This window comes from Daucus carota, chromosome 7 (genome assembly GCF_001625215.2).
Source record: "Daucus carota subsp. sativus chromosome 7, DH1 v3.0, whole genome shotgun sequence".
Taxonomy (NCBI): Eukaryota; Viridiplantae; Streptophyta; class Magnoliopsida; order Apiales; family Apiaceae; genus Daucus; species Daucus carota.
Genome location: NC_030387.2, coordinates 30,056,977 through 30,073,714, shown reverse-complemented (window position 1 = coordinate 30,073,714; position 16,738 = coordinate 30,056,977). Strand labels below are relative to the sequence as shown.

General features: G+C 35.4%; 4 protein-coding genes across 4 annotated transcripts; all 4 read right to left on the bottom strand.

Annotated features, from left to right (window-relative positions):
- Positions 1 to 1,426: 1,426 nt before the first annotated feature.
- On the bottom strand, positions 1,427 to 5,506 carry LOC108193300 (UDP-D-xylose:L-fucose alpha-1,3-D-xylosyltransferase MGP4). The gene is made up of 4 exons (XM_017359902.2): positions 4,766 to 5,506; positions 3,404 to 3,565; positions 2,665 to 2,880; positions 1,427 to 1,949 (listed from the first exon to the last, which is right to left on the bottom strand). Exons 1-4 carry the CDS (start codon positions 5,252 to 5,254, stop codon positions 1,737 to 1,739), a joined length of 1,080 nt encoding a protein of 359 aa, XP_017215391.1. The 5' UTR covers positions 5,255 to 5,506; the 3' UTR covers positions 1,427 to 1,736.
- Positions 5,507 to 6,118: 612 nt separating this feature from the next.
- Positions 6,119 to 9,275, bottom strand: LOC108193254 (delta(8)-fatty-acid desaturase). Its single transcript, XM_017359835.2, has 2 exons — positions 8,977 to 9,275; positions 6,119 to 7,696 (listed from the first exon to the last, which is right to left on the bottom strand). Exons 1-2 carry the CDS (start codon positions 9,008 to 9,010, stop codon positions 6,366 to 6,368), a joined length of 1,365 nt encoding a protein of 454 aa, XP_017215324.1. The 5' UTR covers positions 9,011 to 9,275; the 3' UTR covers positions 6,119 to 6,365.
- Positions 9,276 to 9,812: 537 nt separating this feature from the next.
- On the bottom strand, positions 9,813 to 13,502 carry LOC108193644 (delta(8)-fatty-acid desaturase). Its single transcript, XM_017360390.2, has 2 exons — positions 13,222 to 13,502; positions 9,813 to 11,364 (listed from the first exon to the last, which is right to left on the bottom strand). Exons 1-2 carry the CDS (start codon positions 13,253 to 13,255, stop codon positions 10,034 to 10,036), a joined length of 1,365 nt encoding a protein of 454 aa, XP_017215879.1. The 5' UTR covers positions 13,256 to 13,502; the 3' UTR covers positions 9,813 to 10,033.
- A 681-nt stretch (positions 13,503 to 14,183) lies between these two features.
- On the bottom strand, positions 14,184 to 15,308 carry LOC108195688 (hevamine-A). Its single transcript, XM_017362666.2, has one exon. It carries the CDS (start codon positions 15,256 to 15,258, stop codon positions 14,362 to 14,364), a length of 897 nt encoding a protein of 298 aa, XP_017218155.1. The 5' UTR covers positions 15,259 to 15,308; the 3' UTR covers positions 14,184 to 14,361.
- Positions 15,309 to 16,738: the final 1,430 nt, after the last annotated feature.

The window sequence follows — 16,738 nt, the reverse complement described above, 5'->3', positions numbered from 1 at the left end:
TATTGATTATGCATATGTCTTCCATCTGCAACCAAGACTCTCAAAAATAAATTCAACTCTCTTATCATAATTTCTAACATTTTTAACAACTCTCCTATTCTTATTTGCTAAGTTCTCCAATCATATTTTCTAGCATACTTTTATATCGCACTCTTTTAAAATTTAATAATTTTTTATTATTTCATAAATAAGTCAACAATGTACACATATTCTAAAAGATGAGTAAAGAACAATGAAGATGCAAGTACATCTTAACTAAATTATAAAATCATAATAGAATAATAATGACTAATATTAGAGAGATGCATTTGCCCCAGATGATTCCGTCTTAAATTGTTGTCATTCCATTTTGAGACGAAAAATTGAGGAATATTTTGAGCCATTTCAATGTAAAATCATTTTTTGGAGTTGTACAACTAAATCATTAGATTTAGAGCATATAAGTGTGGTGGCGACTCCCCAATTGACTAAGGTAAGTATCTAGATAGCTAATGTAACCCAAAAATCTACCAAGGCAAGGTTAAGGCAAGGTTACTGCAGTTTCTCAGGAAGTTCACCATACAGCTTATTGTTTCACAATACCGGTGTCTGTAAAGAAACTAGATCCCCTGTTAATGGTGGAAGTCAGATAAGTTTCCAAACACATATAAGGAAAGTGTTCTTAAAAATTTGTTTCGGGATAGATTTGTCTTCACATTCTGCAGGAATTGATGGTAGTGGTTCATCAACATCATTCAAACTCAAATCTATTTCCTTAATGCGATCATATTTCCAGTAAAATTTGATATCATTGGAAGAGAGATTTAAAAGGAACGAGCTGCTTGAAATGTTCCAGAACCGGGGTGGGGTGATATCTGAAATTTTGTTGTCAGAGATATCTAGATTTTGAATGTATTGTTGATTCCGACTCTAGTTGGGGAATTTGGCGCCAACTTGCATGATGCCGAAGAACATTCTTAAAGTTGGAACGGAGGAAGCCATTTAGAGCTGAGCTCAAATGTCTGGGAATTATACGATGTATGCATATAACTGAGCTCCCATTTTGTAAGTTGACTGAAAATCGTGTAAAATTAGACAGATGCAAGAGTTTTAGTGCTAAATGGTGCTAAAAAACAGTTGGTAGATGTCTATTCAGCAAATTGAAATGGACTACCAATTATCTGAGTATGAAGTAGTCTAGTAATAGGCAGTGACCCAGCTAGTTCTTCCGACATGAAATCATAGTTCTTGCTAAAGTAGGAGCATCATAGGATTTTAGTCTTTCTGACAAAATCACAGTTCTTACTATATTCTGGGCAACTAACCGCAATATAATTTGCAACTGTCACGGATTCCACCATCCTGAAACCACATAGAATATGTACATGTGCAACATAAGGTGACAGGCCAGGGAGCAGAGAATCCTTCTTCCAACATTTGTATCATATGCACATACAAAATATCATATCACATAGCAAGTTGTAGATATAGTTGCAACATGTATCATTTTACATTTTGTAAACAACAAATTATATTGAATAATGGAATGTGTATTTATACACTCACTTGAACAAAATCATATCATTTTGGATCACGGATAGGTACGCTAATGAATCAGCATGACTTGTGTCTCAATGTGCTTCTTTGTACTTCATTGTTAGTGCACCATGATTAGAGACAGTCATATGGGTAAGTGATAAGTGTTGTAATGTTTTCCACTACATGGAGTTCTTGACTTCTGGTCAGGGTACTCAAGTTCATGATATATTGCCCAGGGGCGACTCCGAGGCATGTTCATCCACCAACCATAGGTCATATTCTTTGAACCGCTTTATTTTCTTTTCAAACCCAATAATGTAGTTATTGTGAATGATAACCTGCATTCCCTTTGTTTCTTTCACCCAAGTTCGATTCTTGAAGTATAATCCACCTGTTGGGAATGCTGCCTGAGGGAGCAGATACAGATCCACCTGAAACAAATTCACATATGTACTAAACTTATGCTTCTGGACTTCAATTCAGAAAATATAAGAAATCTAAAGGAATCCTGTGCATAAGGTAAATTGGTAGCATATATATCTGCGCAACTCATTCAAAAATTCGACAACATATAGTTGGACACTCAAATGTACTGTCGGATGCCAACTGTTTACCATCTTTCAGAACAATAATTACAGACTTTCAGGAGAAGAAAATGGAAAGCTGATATATCATACTATTAGTTGTGTTTTGATGTATATACTACCATATAACCCGTGAAATGCACAGGTTTCTTTTCATATTTTTATATATTCTCATTTAAATTATAATGATTTATTTTTTAATGTTTGTTTTTATCCTCCCAGTAACTTTTACTTATTATCATGTATAGAAATATATTATTAAATTGTTAGCTGAGACTTGAGAGTAAGTTTGTAGAATATATATTCTTAGTTTATTACATTGAATTTTAAGTCATCACTCTCAAATGTCTCCCTATACTTGGTTAGCATCTATGTTGCTTAACTGTATTATCTCAGTTTGTTACACTATTACCATTGATGGACTTGTATTCATATAAAGCCGTATCTAGTTTCCATTAAGGTTCCACTGGTCTGATTTTGTTAACCTCATTTCCTTGACGTATATGCCGTTGACTTCAACGTTATTATGACTACTCACAAAAATGATAAGATACAAGCATACCTGCTCTGCAGTTTTTTGCAAAGCCCAGTTAAAACCTGGTTGGTCATTAGCTTTCTTTGCTTTTGACCATGGCTGATCCTGAAGTTCTTCAATCCACTTTTTCATAACCAGTTTTGCACCCTTTGTGGGTCGCATGTAAATCATGCAGCTGCAAATATAGGGCCTTCCTTTTTTCCCTGGAGGTGGCAAAGCATTAGAGTGGTTCAGAGGTTTCACCTGATTGAAAATGAAAATTTTATTAATAGTTAAATCATTAAACATCACAAAGGCACGTACATGCACATGAAAATAAGCTTAGTCTTCGCTCTCGAGCATCAGTCAGAACCATAAATGAACTTAATAAAAGTAATGCAGTTTGTTACTGAATACTTGTAAGTTGTAACAGTATTGAGCTTCCATTTCAAAAGTTGCATAAAAAAATTCAACATTATAACTCTGTAACTTTATATATCTGTCATCTGAGAGATCCTTTTGCGTGGATTGTTTCATTTCTAACATATCTTGTAATTTTTCAACATTATTTGTCATCAACATATGCACCATGAATAATATACCTAGTGACAAAAGGAGGTTCACTTTTAGTACCTTATCATTTAATTAACTATTGTTTAAATTTTTATACATATGATTCGGGTAATGTTTACCTACATTCTATTGTTCTTTTGTCCTCGTGTTAAGAATCATCCTACGTATTCATAAATTGATGTGCTATAATGAGAAACAAAGTGATCATTCTTACTGCAGTCATGTCATCCATGAAGTATACATCATGCTTTCCTTGTAAGTAAGGAAATGGATCTGCTAACCAAACCATATCAACATCATTGTACATGACATTATACCCAAGCTCCAAGATCTGCAGTAGATGGCGAGGCCTCCGCGATGTAAAATTAAAAAAGCCCTGTATAATCAGGTATTCTGGTTAATTCTATAAAGTACGATATTTAAGTAATCTATATAATCTTGAAATAAAGTAGCATGCTCAAGTTACAATATAAACTCTGTACAGATTATGAGAGGGTGAATCCCTCCCAAGCCAAAGAACATAAATTGGAATACACTCCGGACAACATGAACTGGAAACACACAAGAAGAGAAAACTGTGGCCTCCAGTTTAAAGTTCACCTCAAAACGAATCTTTTCTATGCTAACTATTAGGCTTTTCTGTAGTAAACCTCATCTATGGTATTTTTAATCATGTGATAAGGAATCTTACTATGAACTCCACCTAACTAGGAAGAAAAATGCGTAAGCCAGCAGTAAAACCTTTGTCTGAATGGATGGATATAGGTTAATTGAGAAGGCAATTTCTTATATCAATAAGAGAAAATAGAACCGTAACATACATAACCAAGCCAAAACAACAGAGCAAGTGACCAACTATTTATCTGATTATTCGTTGAACATAATATATTATCATCCATTTATCTGCATGATCTCATCCTGCCAACTTTAAAGAGGAATACTGTAGGTTAAAAGAACTAGACAAAATTTGTCATGCTAAGAGGAGACACTTAAATACTAGTAAACACGAACTTAATTTTGCTGTTCATCAGAATAATGCACATATATTTAGGATGTCAGCATGCTATACATTTGTATTGACAAGATAATGCTGTATAAGTGTATCACCTATGCAAGCAGAAGCAGCAGAAATAACAAGCACCAGATACAATGTGTTTTTTTGCTGGGAAAATGATGTCAAGATGAGGCTTCAAGGAATTATCCTTTTGGTACTTAATACCCAAGGGGAAACAAGGTTTTTTGAAAGTAGACGTTTGTTATCTCTTTCAAATTCGTAATCATGCTCCTATCTCTTCCGTGTACTTGCAATAATTATATTAGGTGTTAACAACAGGATAAATCATAAAGTTCCTATCTTCAGAAGTAAGACTTGGAATATCATAGAACAAACTCAGATTACTAATTTACTATGCCCTCAATCCAAATCAAGATCACTAAAAAGGGGATCAAGATCAAACTCATAAAGCTCAAATCTCTAACAACCTCAAAACCAATTTTCAAACTCAATTCCCCAACAACACAATGCCAATCAAATCCAACAAAAACACACAGACCACCCAAAATCCACAAAAATTACCTGAGACCCAAACTTATGAGCAACCTGAGCATCCGGGGCGGGCGGAACAAGCACAGCATGACCAGGCCATCTCTCATTAACCTTAAACAATGTGTAATAATCCTCAGCAATAACAAGCACTTTCTCATGATGCTTCTGCTTAACAATACTAATCAACCAATTATTCAAGAAAGGCAAGTAAGGCTGACTCACAGCACAAACAATCACAGTCCCATTAGTCCCCACAAAAGCCACAGCCTCAGAAAGCGTGTAAGCCCTCCATTTGGACTCAAAAATCTTGGAATTTGAGAACAACAAAGAAGAGGGTATTGAAGTAGAACTGTAAGGGAACAAAAACCCAAGAATTATGAGGAGAGAAAAGAGAGCTAAGAGGGTGTTCCGGGTCAAAAAAGATCCGGGCTTTTGGGAATTAATGGTTGATTTGGGTGATTCTGGATATGGGTCTGCGAGTGTGATTGGGGGTTGTCTTTGATATAGAGATGCAGACATTCTTGAAATCTCAAATTGATGAATATTCAGAACCAAACATGAAATCACACAAGATTTATATGTAAGTTAATGTGTTTTGTGTATATACAGAAGTGGGATCTGGAACTGTAACATGAGATCTTGAATCTTGATGCTGTGTGAAGTGAATTCTGCAGTGAAATTTGGCGCTAGTGTGTGTATATATTTCGTGGGCTGGAAAAGATGAATGCTGGGCTGTGAGAAATCCTGGGTTCATATGAAATTAGAAAAGTTTGATTGGTTAGTGCCAAGCTTGAGAGGCATGAATTTTATAAATTATTTTAATATAATTATAGAAGTCCGAAAATAAATTTTAAAATAGTCCTTATAATTATAAATAATTACAAAATTCAGAAAATAGATTTTGAAATAATTTGTTGTCTAAGGTTTACGTTGTTAAGATTTTTTTCCTCAAAGATAAAGCTTAGATTGTAATTACCATGTTTAAAACTCATCGATAATATAAACCTCAATTCATTGATAGCACGATTCAACAACAAAAAAAAAAGACTATTAAACAAAAAATTGTCTCAGATCTCACAAAATCCAAGAGCAATACCTTCAATAAAGAGTTGTGAAATTGGCCCAATACTAGTTATTAACTCTGACGTTTTCAATTCGGTAAGAAACATTACATGGTGTAGTGTTTTGTTATTTTTAACTCCAGCAAAATGCTGCATGAAGTAACATTTATTTCTTTTAACCCTTACAAAACGCTACAACATTTTTTATGAATATGCATAACACTACACACGATGTACCGTTGATAAATGGTATTTGGAGTCATTTTCTCGCAATGTGATCGAGGGAATTAAGCCAACACCGCTAATAAAAAATCTAGGTTCAAGCTCTTAAAAAAAATATATTAGAACTAAAAATATTATATGAAGTTCTCAGTCTCTTGCATGGGAGTTTAGAATACCCCAAAAAAAAGATATACTAATGAGCATCACAGGGATGAGGGCAGTGCATAGTAATCAAGGAATCATATCGCATTACAATCATAAAGCTGATAAAGAAAGTCCTCTTCTTGATTTCTAACTCAGCCAAATATTATAACTATTTTGATTTGGTACGGAGGCTTTTGAAATCCTCATCCATGAGTATTGACAGCTTCCCACAACAATCCCCTGGCCTGCAGAGCAGCAGACTTCAGTGTCTTTAGAGTTGTCACATTAGCCTCATAGAACGACAAGCTCCTATAAGGCATGTTGTGCTTCTTGCAAAGCTCTTTCACTAGAGGAGAAACGTTCCTTAATTGTCTCCGAGGTAGACGAGGAAACAAATGATGCTCGAGCTGAAACTGTAGTCCTCCGTAGAACCAATCCATCCATGGATAGCATGAAATGTTGATTGTGCCTCCCGATTGTTTTTCAAACCAGTTAGTACCCTTGGGAGGACCTAGATAAGTATCTCCGGCAAAATGGTTCAAGGTAAATTGTACATGTTGGATTGCACACACGCAGAAGCTTACCAGCACAAACATGACTCTTTCTGTCCAATTAGGCAAGCACGAAACAAGTAGAGGGAACCAAGTCCAGAAAATAATTGTCCCGAGTATGTTAAGTCCTCTATCTGCTATCTTTCTCTTTGAGCACAACAGTAACAATGTCTGCAAATATAGATTGACCCTTGCAACACACATCACTGGATAGTAGGTCAGATGCTGATAGCTTATAAAAAATTTAGCCACTCGATCAAATGTCAATTTCCTCTCATAAAACTTTGATGTTATTGACCAAAAGAAAGTGTCTGAGACTGCCAGCATTGGCAAGTGTTGGAGGTCAGGGTCATAGTCAAGGCTATTGCAAGCAATGTGGTGTGCATTATGAGTCCACTTCCACCAAGCAATGCTAATACCCGTAACACAGTTTCCAATCAGAATCCCAGCCATTTTGTTCCATCCGCGAGTCGCCATTGCTTGATAATGTCCTGAATCATGACCTAAATATGCCACTTGAATCCACGAAAATCCCAACAATGCAGCTGATAACATATGAACACCAAAGCTATCTGATTTCAGTACGCCATACACACATCCATAAAGCATCAAACTAACAAAACACAGATTATAGATAACAAGATGGCCTTTATTCTCAAACATCCCAGCTTTCACCAGCTCAGCCGAAAGTTTTCTGTAATCCTTTGACACGTCAGAAACCTTGTAATCTTTGATATGATAACCATTAAAGAACGTTTCAAGACGTCGCCAAATAGTACTCGGATGAAAAGCAATGAATGCATCAGTGACATCCTGGCCACCCATATTCAAAAGGGCGACTTCTCCACCAGGGTGTACCTTAGCCCATTGTGTGACATTGTAAACCTTGCCCTGGATAGAAATCCAGAGGTCATCAGGCTTGTTATGCTTCTCCAACTCCTCTATTGTAATGTACTTTTTGTCATCATCCATTAAGCTCATTTCTGGGAAATCAAAATATATGAGGATTATCATGCAAGATTCTATAAATGAGGATTGCAAACCACTCACACAGATGAATAAAATATACAGAAACCTTGTTTGTTCTTTTGCTAGGTAAGCACGATTATAGTAGGTTCCTTAAACTGTCACTCATACACACATTTTTACCGAAATTTGAACAGTCGACATCTTTCGCAAAAAAAGCTATTGATAGACTCACTTGGAGGACCAGCACTACTTTAAAATAAAAAGAGCAATGCAATAGACTTAGATTCGCTACAATTTTGTTCTTTATAATATTTCTTGTCACATTATACTCTGTATTTGAATGGGCGGGTCTAATAAGGCCACGAAAAACTAAAAAAATACTGGGAAAGATACAGCAGAAAGGCCAAGACACTGCTGCTAAGAAAAACCCCATGACTCATGATGACATGAGGGCCCTGTATTGTTGGAGAAAGGGTCAGCTGCCATGTGATGATATTCACATGTAACTTATCAGCTTCATTACTAAATAAGTGGTATCTCAGTTCATTAAAAGGATATACCTCACTGGCTCTGCTCCTCTACAATCTAGTTGTGTGTGATCTAAATGCTTTCTTGTGTACAGGATTGTTAGATCTTTGTAGTGTTAGGCAACTGGGAAAAAAATATCAATTCTTTGATTCTATATGTTATTATTTTTATTTTATTAGGAAAAAATTATCAACCACAAATACCACAATCTTTCTTCTGGGTGCACTACTAATGAGAAACAGTCAACCACTTTGTCCTTATCAAGCTAATTATACTCAAATTATCGATAGAAAATCAGAAATTAACGTGATTAGCTACTGAAGCAAACAAAATAGAAATCTCATTGTAACTGTGAAATTATACTTACAAAACTTAATTTTCACAAAAAACATGATACAGATCTGTCTAAGTTATTAATTATCTACTATAATAAAATTAACCTTACCCCATCTCATTCCTTTCAGATCTCAATCAAGACTATAAATAAATATACACACAATGACACAAAGATCCAAGCTTTAACATTCTAAATATGTATTAGCATTACTCAAGTAAACTAGTATAGTCATGTATACATTTTTACCAAAACAAGAAACTCCGCAACCCATTTACAAATAACCATATATTCATAACCCACCAAACATATAGTATCACGAGGGTCTGAGGACGGTAAAATGTACGTATAATCAATTCTGCTTAAAAAATGTATAGTTTCGTAAAAACCTCCGACTTCAAACAAAGAAAATATAAGAAACATATGCATTACCTTCAAGGAGAGTAGAGGGAGGAGAGATGGTCATTGAACAAAATCTGTGTTTTCAATGCATCCACAAATTGTACAAGCAAGGATCTGAGAAATTGGGTTGTTCAAATATAAGAAGACAAAGAGAGGGATAAATGAGTTCTTGAAGGGGAGAAGAATGATAGAGCCTGCTGAAATTAAGTGTTAAACTATGTTGAAACTTGAAAGGTCCGAGATTAAGAAATGTGAGTGAAAGAAAGGAATGGTTCACTGAAATGCATGTGTATGTTAATGTAGTGTGTGTACTAGATAGAGAGTATCTACTGTACAGGCTGACAGCTTTTGCTATCTTTCTAAAAATATCTATGCCGACGTACAGATATGTGTATGTATTGTGCAGGTGGGGCCACATCCTTATAGGCGACGTGGACTCGGTTTTGCTTGTTCGAGAATTGATGGGTCGTTTACAAATTTGTGCACATGATATTTCAGAGGAAATATTATATAAATAATATTTAAATAATATATAAATAATGTGAAAAAAGAAGAAAAGTATAGAAATAGTGGAACTCATGGACTACTTTTAAGTAAATTTTGAAATGTAAAGAATTAGATTAGACACTTTAAAAATCAAACAATGATTGAGAAACTCTGTCAGATTTTAGTAAAAAGTAGAACTTCCACCACAAATTAGATTTCTTAATTTTCCAACTTCAACTGTTTCTGATTTTTTCACAAGCTGGTAAAAAATGAGAGAAGCACAATTTTTTTATTAGAAGTAATTCTTGATTCTTAGTTGTCAAAAATGCACACCTAACACATTAAGTATTAAAATTCTTTTATAAATAATGAACACTGTATAAATCAAAATCATAGGTGATTATACTTCATATAAAGATCTAGCTTTAAGGTCTGGATGCCCCATAAATATTTCTAATGGAGTAATGGGCACTATCAACTTATAAGTACATAATATGAAAATACTATTAAAAAGCAGATGAATGTCCTGATCCTCTCCTTGATTTCTCACCAAACCAAATAATATCTCGATATTAATTTGGCAAACAGGCTTTCGAAATTCTCATCCATGAGTATTGACAGCTTCCCATAGTAATCCCCTGGCCTGCATTGCAGCAGTCTTCAGTGTCTTCAGAGTTGTCACATTAGCCTCAATGAATGACAAGCTCCTGTAAGGCAAATTGTGCTTCTTGCAAAGCTCTTTCACAAGAGGAGAAACGCTTCTTAATTGTCTCCGAGGTAGACGTGGAAACAAATGATGCTCCAGCTGAAACTGCAGGCCTCCGTAAAACCAATCCATCCACGGATAGCAGTTGATGTTAATTGTTCCTTCGGACTGTTTTTCAAACCAATTAGTACCCTTGGGAGGACCAACATAGGTATCTCCAGCAAAATGGTTCAATGTAAACTGAACGTGTTGTACTGCACAGACGCAGAAGCTAACCAGCACAAACATGACTCTTTCGGTCCAGTTAGGCAAGCACGAAACAAGTAGAGGAAACCAGGTCCAGAAAACAAGTGTTCCAAAGATGTTCAGTCCTCTATCGGCTATTTTTCTCTTCGAGCACAGCAATAACAAAGTCTGCAAGTAGAGATTAACCCTTGCAACGCACATTACTGGATAGTAGGTCAAATGCTGATAACTGATGAAGAATTTAGCCACCGGATCAAATGTCAATTTCCTTTCATAAAACTTTGATGTTATTGATTGGAATAATGTGTCTGAAACTGCAAGCATAGGCAAGTGCTGGAGATCAGGGTCGTAGTCGAGGCTATTGCAAGCTATGTGGTGAGCATTATGAGTCCACTTCCACCAAGCAATGCTAATACCAGTAACACAGTTCCCAATCAAAATCCCAGCAACTTTGTTCCATCTGCGAGTCGCCAAGGCTTGATAATGCCCTGAATCATGACCTAAATACGCCATCTGAATCCACGAAAGTCCCAGCATTGCAGCTGACAACATATGAACAATGATGCTGTCTGATGTCAACACACCGTACACACATCCTATAAACAACAGAGTAGCAAAACAGAGAAAATAGGTGAAAGTGTGGCCTTTTTTCTCAAACATCCCAGCTTTCACCAGCACAGAAGCAAGTTTCCTGTAATCCTTCGATACATCAGACACATTGTAATCTTTGATATGGTAACCATTAAAAAACTTGTCAAGACGTCCCCAAACATTAGCGGGATGAAAAGCAATGAATGCATCAGTCACATCCTGGCCAGCCATATTCAAGAGAAGGACATCTCCGCCAGGGTGTACCTTAGACCACTGAGTGACATTGTACACCTTGCCCTGGATCGAAATCCACAGGTCATCAGGCTTGTTATGCTTCTCCAAATCTTCTATGGTAATGTACTTCTTCTCACTAACCATAGAGCTCACTTCTGTGAAGATAATTAAAATCAATCAGGCAAGAAAATTCAATCACCAATGAACAAGTAATAAATTAATCTCCTAAGTATAATCGGGAAAAATGCTCCTAAGTACATAATACAAATTAATGATAATTTTATAATTATTTGATATAATCTTCTAAATTATATAAATATATTTCCTGCATTTATATTAAAAAGTCCTTGCACTTACTGACTTATTTAAAGACCGACCCCAATATAGAACACTACTGATAATGACATGTTTTGATTTTTCTATTACACATAATTAAAGAAGATTAGAGATATTGTTAAGTATGATCCACAGATGGGCCAAACCACAGCTGCTAAGAAAACCCATGACTCATGACATGTGGGTCCCATATATTGTGGGAGAAAAGGTCAGCTAAGCATGTGATAGTCACATATAACTTATCATCGTAAATTACCAAAAAGAGGATCTTATTACATAAAAAGAATATACCCACTAATCTTTGATGAACCCAAAAGTAGGCATTTTATTAGAATACGCTAAAAGGTGTTTGCTAGCTCTTGAGGTCATTAGCAAGTAATTATCACCCACAAGTTTTCTTTTGGGTATAGTATTGGTGAAGAAATAGCCACCCACTTGTCTCATGCATACCTTACCGACTAAAAGCAGAAAAAAACAAACTTGTGGGAAAGGCTAAGTATGTAAGTACTCACTTTTGTCAATTTTAATCAAATTACTTAATAGTGAAGTAAAAGTCTCTTTATGTTTATGTTTATGGACAATTGGATTTTTTACGTGCAAAAGACCATCATTATAAAAATATGAGAGCCACCGGAAATCTGACACTTAACTAAAAAGTGATTGTTCTAGAAAATCTGAAATTTAAAAAATCTAAGTCACACCCAGTTGTTTACATAAGTAAAATTAATTACTGATACTTTGCAAAAAGTACATATCTGCCCCTGGACGTCTCATTCTTCTGGTAAAATGATTGTTTATGTATTGAGATCCCATTAGAGTTATTAAGCAGATCACTCCATGAGTCAAAGAGATAGCACAATCAAATTATATACTATTAGAGGTATATAATCCCCAGCTATTAAGTATTCACTCCCCTGAGAAATGGGAATTGTGTAATAGAATTGAAAGTTAGTAGAGGTGAGAATATGACTTGAATAATTTATATTATGCCATATCATGAGTTCTTCATTTCTATATATTAATATCTTGAGTCACATAGGAGTAATCGATCGTTAGCCGTTGGAGCAGTGGACAGAACCAATCGAAATGTATTTAGAAATAATAATAATTTATTAATTATTCGAGATTAGTCGGGACGTCAATGAAATATTAAAATTTTGAAAAATACTAGCTACCCAAAAAATAATGTTCATACATTTTTTTTTCAAATCTAGTTGACAATGTATGATTAATTGACCCCCACTAATAATAGTGGAAATCCAATTAGAATCAGTCATTTGTCATTTCAAAAGAATTTGAAAAACAGAATTGGGTATGTAGCGCTATTCTAAGAATTAAACATGATCAAACATGATCAGAAAATTAAAAAAGAATTATTAATTTTTTTTATTGAAACCAGCACCCCGACTAAGATAAAAAAATGCATAACCTCAACGGCATCAGATCTCAATCAAAGATTAAATATATTTAAAAACACAAAGATCCAAACTGAAAACGTTCCAAAATGTGCTCCATATCTCAAACTTTACAAGTCTGGATTAGGGCATATCACATGTCAAAAGAAACATACCTTTAGCAAAACATATAAAAAAAAACAGTTCGACCCATGTACAGATAAGCAGGTTCTTGCAGAACACAACAAAAAAGAATTAAAAAAAAATGTAAAAAGGCATTACCTTCAACAAGAGTACAAGGAGGAGAGATAGTCATTGAATATAATGAGATGCATCCAGGAAGTAAAAAAGGGTAAGGGATCTGAGAAGAATGGTTGGTGAAATGAAAGATGAGAGGAGAAATAGAGGGAGAGGGATGAGTAAGAAGCAGAGAAATGTGTACTATATAGAGGAGGTTTAAGAAATGAGCATCGAAAAAGGAAAGCTTCACTGCAATGCAAGTGTATACTAATGTATTGTGTGTACTAGTACTAGATAGAGAGTATCTACAGAACAGCTTTTGCCACCTTCTGAAAAAATATCTACTTATCTACTCTATTTAGTACGTACTTGGTTGCAGCCAATTGTTGACTCAACTTCCCCGGATAGATAGGAATTGTGTTCTAAAATATGAATATCGTTGAAAGTATTATTACTCCCCAAGAAAACATAATTTTTTTTCATACCCAAGTAAACATAATTATTCATTATGAGAGTGGGAATTGGTAATCAAAATTAATCGATTTATTTATCTATTACTTATTAGAGATTTTCTAATAAATCAAGAATTTTTAGTTAAAATTAATAAAGTTGATAAATTGGTAAAAAAAAATAAATATTAATCAAAGATTTTTAGAACATAATTAAAGTATCACGAGATTTATTATAATGATTGACTAAATTAGTTATATAAGAGATTATATAAAATTTGTCGAATTTGTGAGACATTTTGATTCAATGGTACTGATTATATTTATTGACTATATCTTAAATATAAAAAATTATTATTATTTTAATTTGTTATAAATGAAATATTATTATAATATAATAATAGATGATATGATATTGTTACAAATTTACAAATATAATCATTCATAGAAACTTAGTTAAAATTATACATAGAAGGACGGTAGCGTTGGAGGGTGAGTTAGAGAAAATTATGTATTTTTATGTACTCTTGTGCGACCAGTAAAACAGAACCAAGGTATCGAGAAAAACAGGGTACCAATATAGCATATACTCTCCATAGAAGTAACACTAAAAGGAAGTATCTAAACAAAGGTTCATTACAAACATAATGTCATAATAATATTCTCTCAAGTACTCAGAAGACACACCGACTGCACTCAATGCAAGCGGTTGAGAAGATCAAATTTGGAACTACTAGACATGATTTTTTATGGAAGAGCTATAGCCAGTTTGATCATCATAGAACTTGGACCAGAGCATGACTCCTCCATACTTAGAAGACCCTTTAATTGCTGGAAGCACTTGAGAAGTGAGATCATTCACCGGAATGAAGCCACTTCCAGCTGCATCAGGAGCTGCTGGTAAGCCAAGAAAGATCTTGGTTGCTGGTATATCATTAGTCCATTGCTTCCACGCGTCTTCAAGATTAGTATCAGCCCCGGAAGAGTATTGACAAGGAGGATTGTTGTAAAATTGCACCCAAACATAATCAAAAAGTCCAGTCTTGAGGGCACCTCCAACCCATGCATCAGGATAAGGGCACTGAGGAGCTGCAGTCAAGTAGACCTTCTTTCCGCGCTTGCTATACGCAGAAAGGTACCTTGCAAGGTCATCCCAGTGTTCATTTGTTCCTCCTTCAATGTCAAAATCAACACCGTCTAAAACAGCTTTCCCAAGAGGCCGCGAAGCTGAGTGTCCTCCAAGATAATTGTTCCATATATAAGTTGCCACGTCTCGGGCATCTGCAGCAGATACAAGAGTGTAACTCCCGGAGGCTCCACCTATAGAAAGTATCACCTTGACTCCTTGTGCTTGACACGACTTTATGTCCGCGCTCAATTGAGTGCAGCCATTGCTGGAAGGATCGCAATGACCAGCAAGATTCAGCTGGGGCGTTTGCCCATTTCCGAAGGTAGTAAGAAAGGCCAAGTTAACATATTTGTAGTTCCCTGTGGCACAAGTCTCGGCCAGGGTTCCTTCTTGTCCGTTTTGACCCCAGTAGATCGAAATGCCACCAGCATCAGAATTTACTGCTAGTAAAAGCACTAGTGAGCAAACAAATGCTAGAGAAATTGCTAAATGAGATGCCATAATACTTAACAATAACAAATTTAATTATTATTTTTGTGTCTGTAAGATACAGAGACTGCATCTGATTTATATACCAGAAAAATTTATGGTGCTTTCGAAGGTACATGAGTACTGTTGTTTATTATCTGCGTATCGTGGAATTCATTTAACTTGTATGAAACATATATAAGCTTTAGCTTTACAAGTACGGAGATGTTGATATACACAATTGTCTGCACATTGCTAATGTTTTAGTTATCTATAAATCTTCGCGAAATTAGAGACCCTTGTAATGTCGTTTTTCTGCACTAGAACCACTGAAGCAACCTGTTTAGATTACTGTCCTGTCTTTAACTAACATTGTTATCAGTCCTAAACATTCAACCATCCATCAAATACTGACAGAAATACAAAGGTATAATTATGAATGATGGTTTACGATACTGCCATATAATGATTATAAATGAATGACCAGCCGATTCAGCTTTGATTTTTCTTAAAAAAATGTGCAGAGCCGGTCGTGAGATATGTGGACTATTAGCCTCATACTAACATTTATCAACGTACAAGATACGTTCACACAATTGATGCAACCTTGAATTTGTTAGAAGATTTGTAGCCCTGTAAGTTGGATGTCCAGAGTAGGTAATTTCTTGTGGAAAAACAACCAGAGACCAAGTAAAAGAACTGATACTCTGATAGGAACCTTCCCGGGGATCCCAAGCGACCAAGTCCACTCATTTGTATAAGAAATGGAGCGTTGAAATGCAGGTGTCTCTTAGAGCAATGAGATCATGGTGAAAACATTTAAGAAGTGCCCAAGAGGCATCTCTTCTAGTGCATGCTAGCAAACTTTACGTCGTGGGGGAGCCTACAGCGCGGAAAAATCTTTATCATGCCACAAGTCGTGCCATAGCCAAGTCTTGCAGCCACTACCAATAGATAAACTATGCAACATTGTGATTAAACTATTGTGAAATTCACGTGTGAATTGTTTGGGCTGAGATTCAGAAATTAAGTACTCGTAATGAACATTTTAGGACTTTTTACAGCTTGGAACATAATAAACCATTCAACGGACTCAGCTTCCTTTGAGCCAGAACTCACGTTCCTCTCTCATTGTTGAATAAAACAATGATTCAAACACGATGATGTTCAAGTAATGTCATATCAAATATCTGTTTCGACGAGAATTGTTGATTTGTCGGACTATATGGATCCACCGTCTTCTTTTATTTACCATTTTGAGTTTTGATTCACATCTTGCAGACTGGCAATGTCCATTTATACTATTAGTCATGTGTTTCAGCAGAATTCAGAGGTTGTGTATGTACAACGTGTTTAGAGACAACACCGACACAAATAGCTGCATCGCTGAAATCTCTACCCAGAGCTTGATTTCCAGAAATTAGGCTTCCAGTTTACTTAGTACTACTTGAACTGTAGCTGTCAACAACTCACGTTAGAAGGAGCAGATTATGTGACCATTGAATGATAGTCC

Bases quoted from the DNA above. Each gene is read 5' to 3' on its own strand.
- LOC108193644 (XM_017360390.2), bottom strand. From the start codon at position 13,255: ATGACTATCTCTCCTCCTTGTACTCTTGTTGAAG. The intron at 11,365-13,221 runs GTAATGCCTTTT...TTATCTTCACAG, and splicing joins TCCTTGTACTCTTGTTGAAG to AAGTGAGCTCTATGGTTAGT.
- LOC108195688 (XM_017362666.2), bottom strand. From the start codon at position 15,258: ATGGCATCTCATTTAGCAATTTCTCTAGCATTTGTTTGCTCACTAGTG.
- LOC108193300 (XM_017359902.2), bottom strand. From the start codon at position 5,254: ATGTCTGCATCTCTATATCAAAGACAACCCCCAATCACACTCGCAGAC. The intron at 3,566-4,765 runs GTAATTTTTGTG...CTGATTATACAG, and splicing joins CTCATAAGTTTGGGTCTCAG to GGCTTTTTTAATTTTACATC. The intron at 2,881-3,403 runs GTAAGAATGATC...ATTTTCAATCAG, and splicing joins TCATGGATGACATGACTGCA to GTGAAACCTCTGAACCACTC.
- LOC108193254 (XM_017359835.2), bottom strand. From the start codon at position 9,010: ATGACCATCTCTCCTCCCTCTACTCTCCTTGAAG. The intron at 7,697-8,976 runs GTAATGCATATG...TTGATTTCCCAG, and splicing joins TCCCTCTACTCTCCTTGAAG to AAATGAGCTTAATGGATGAT.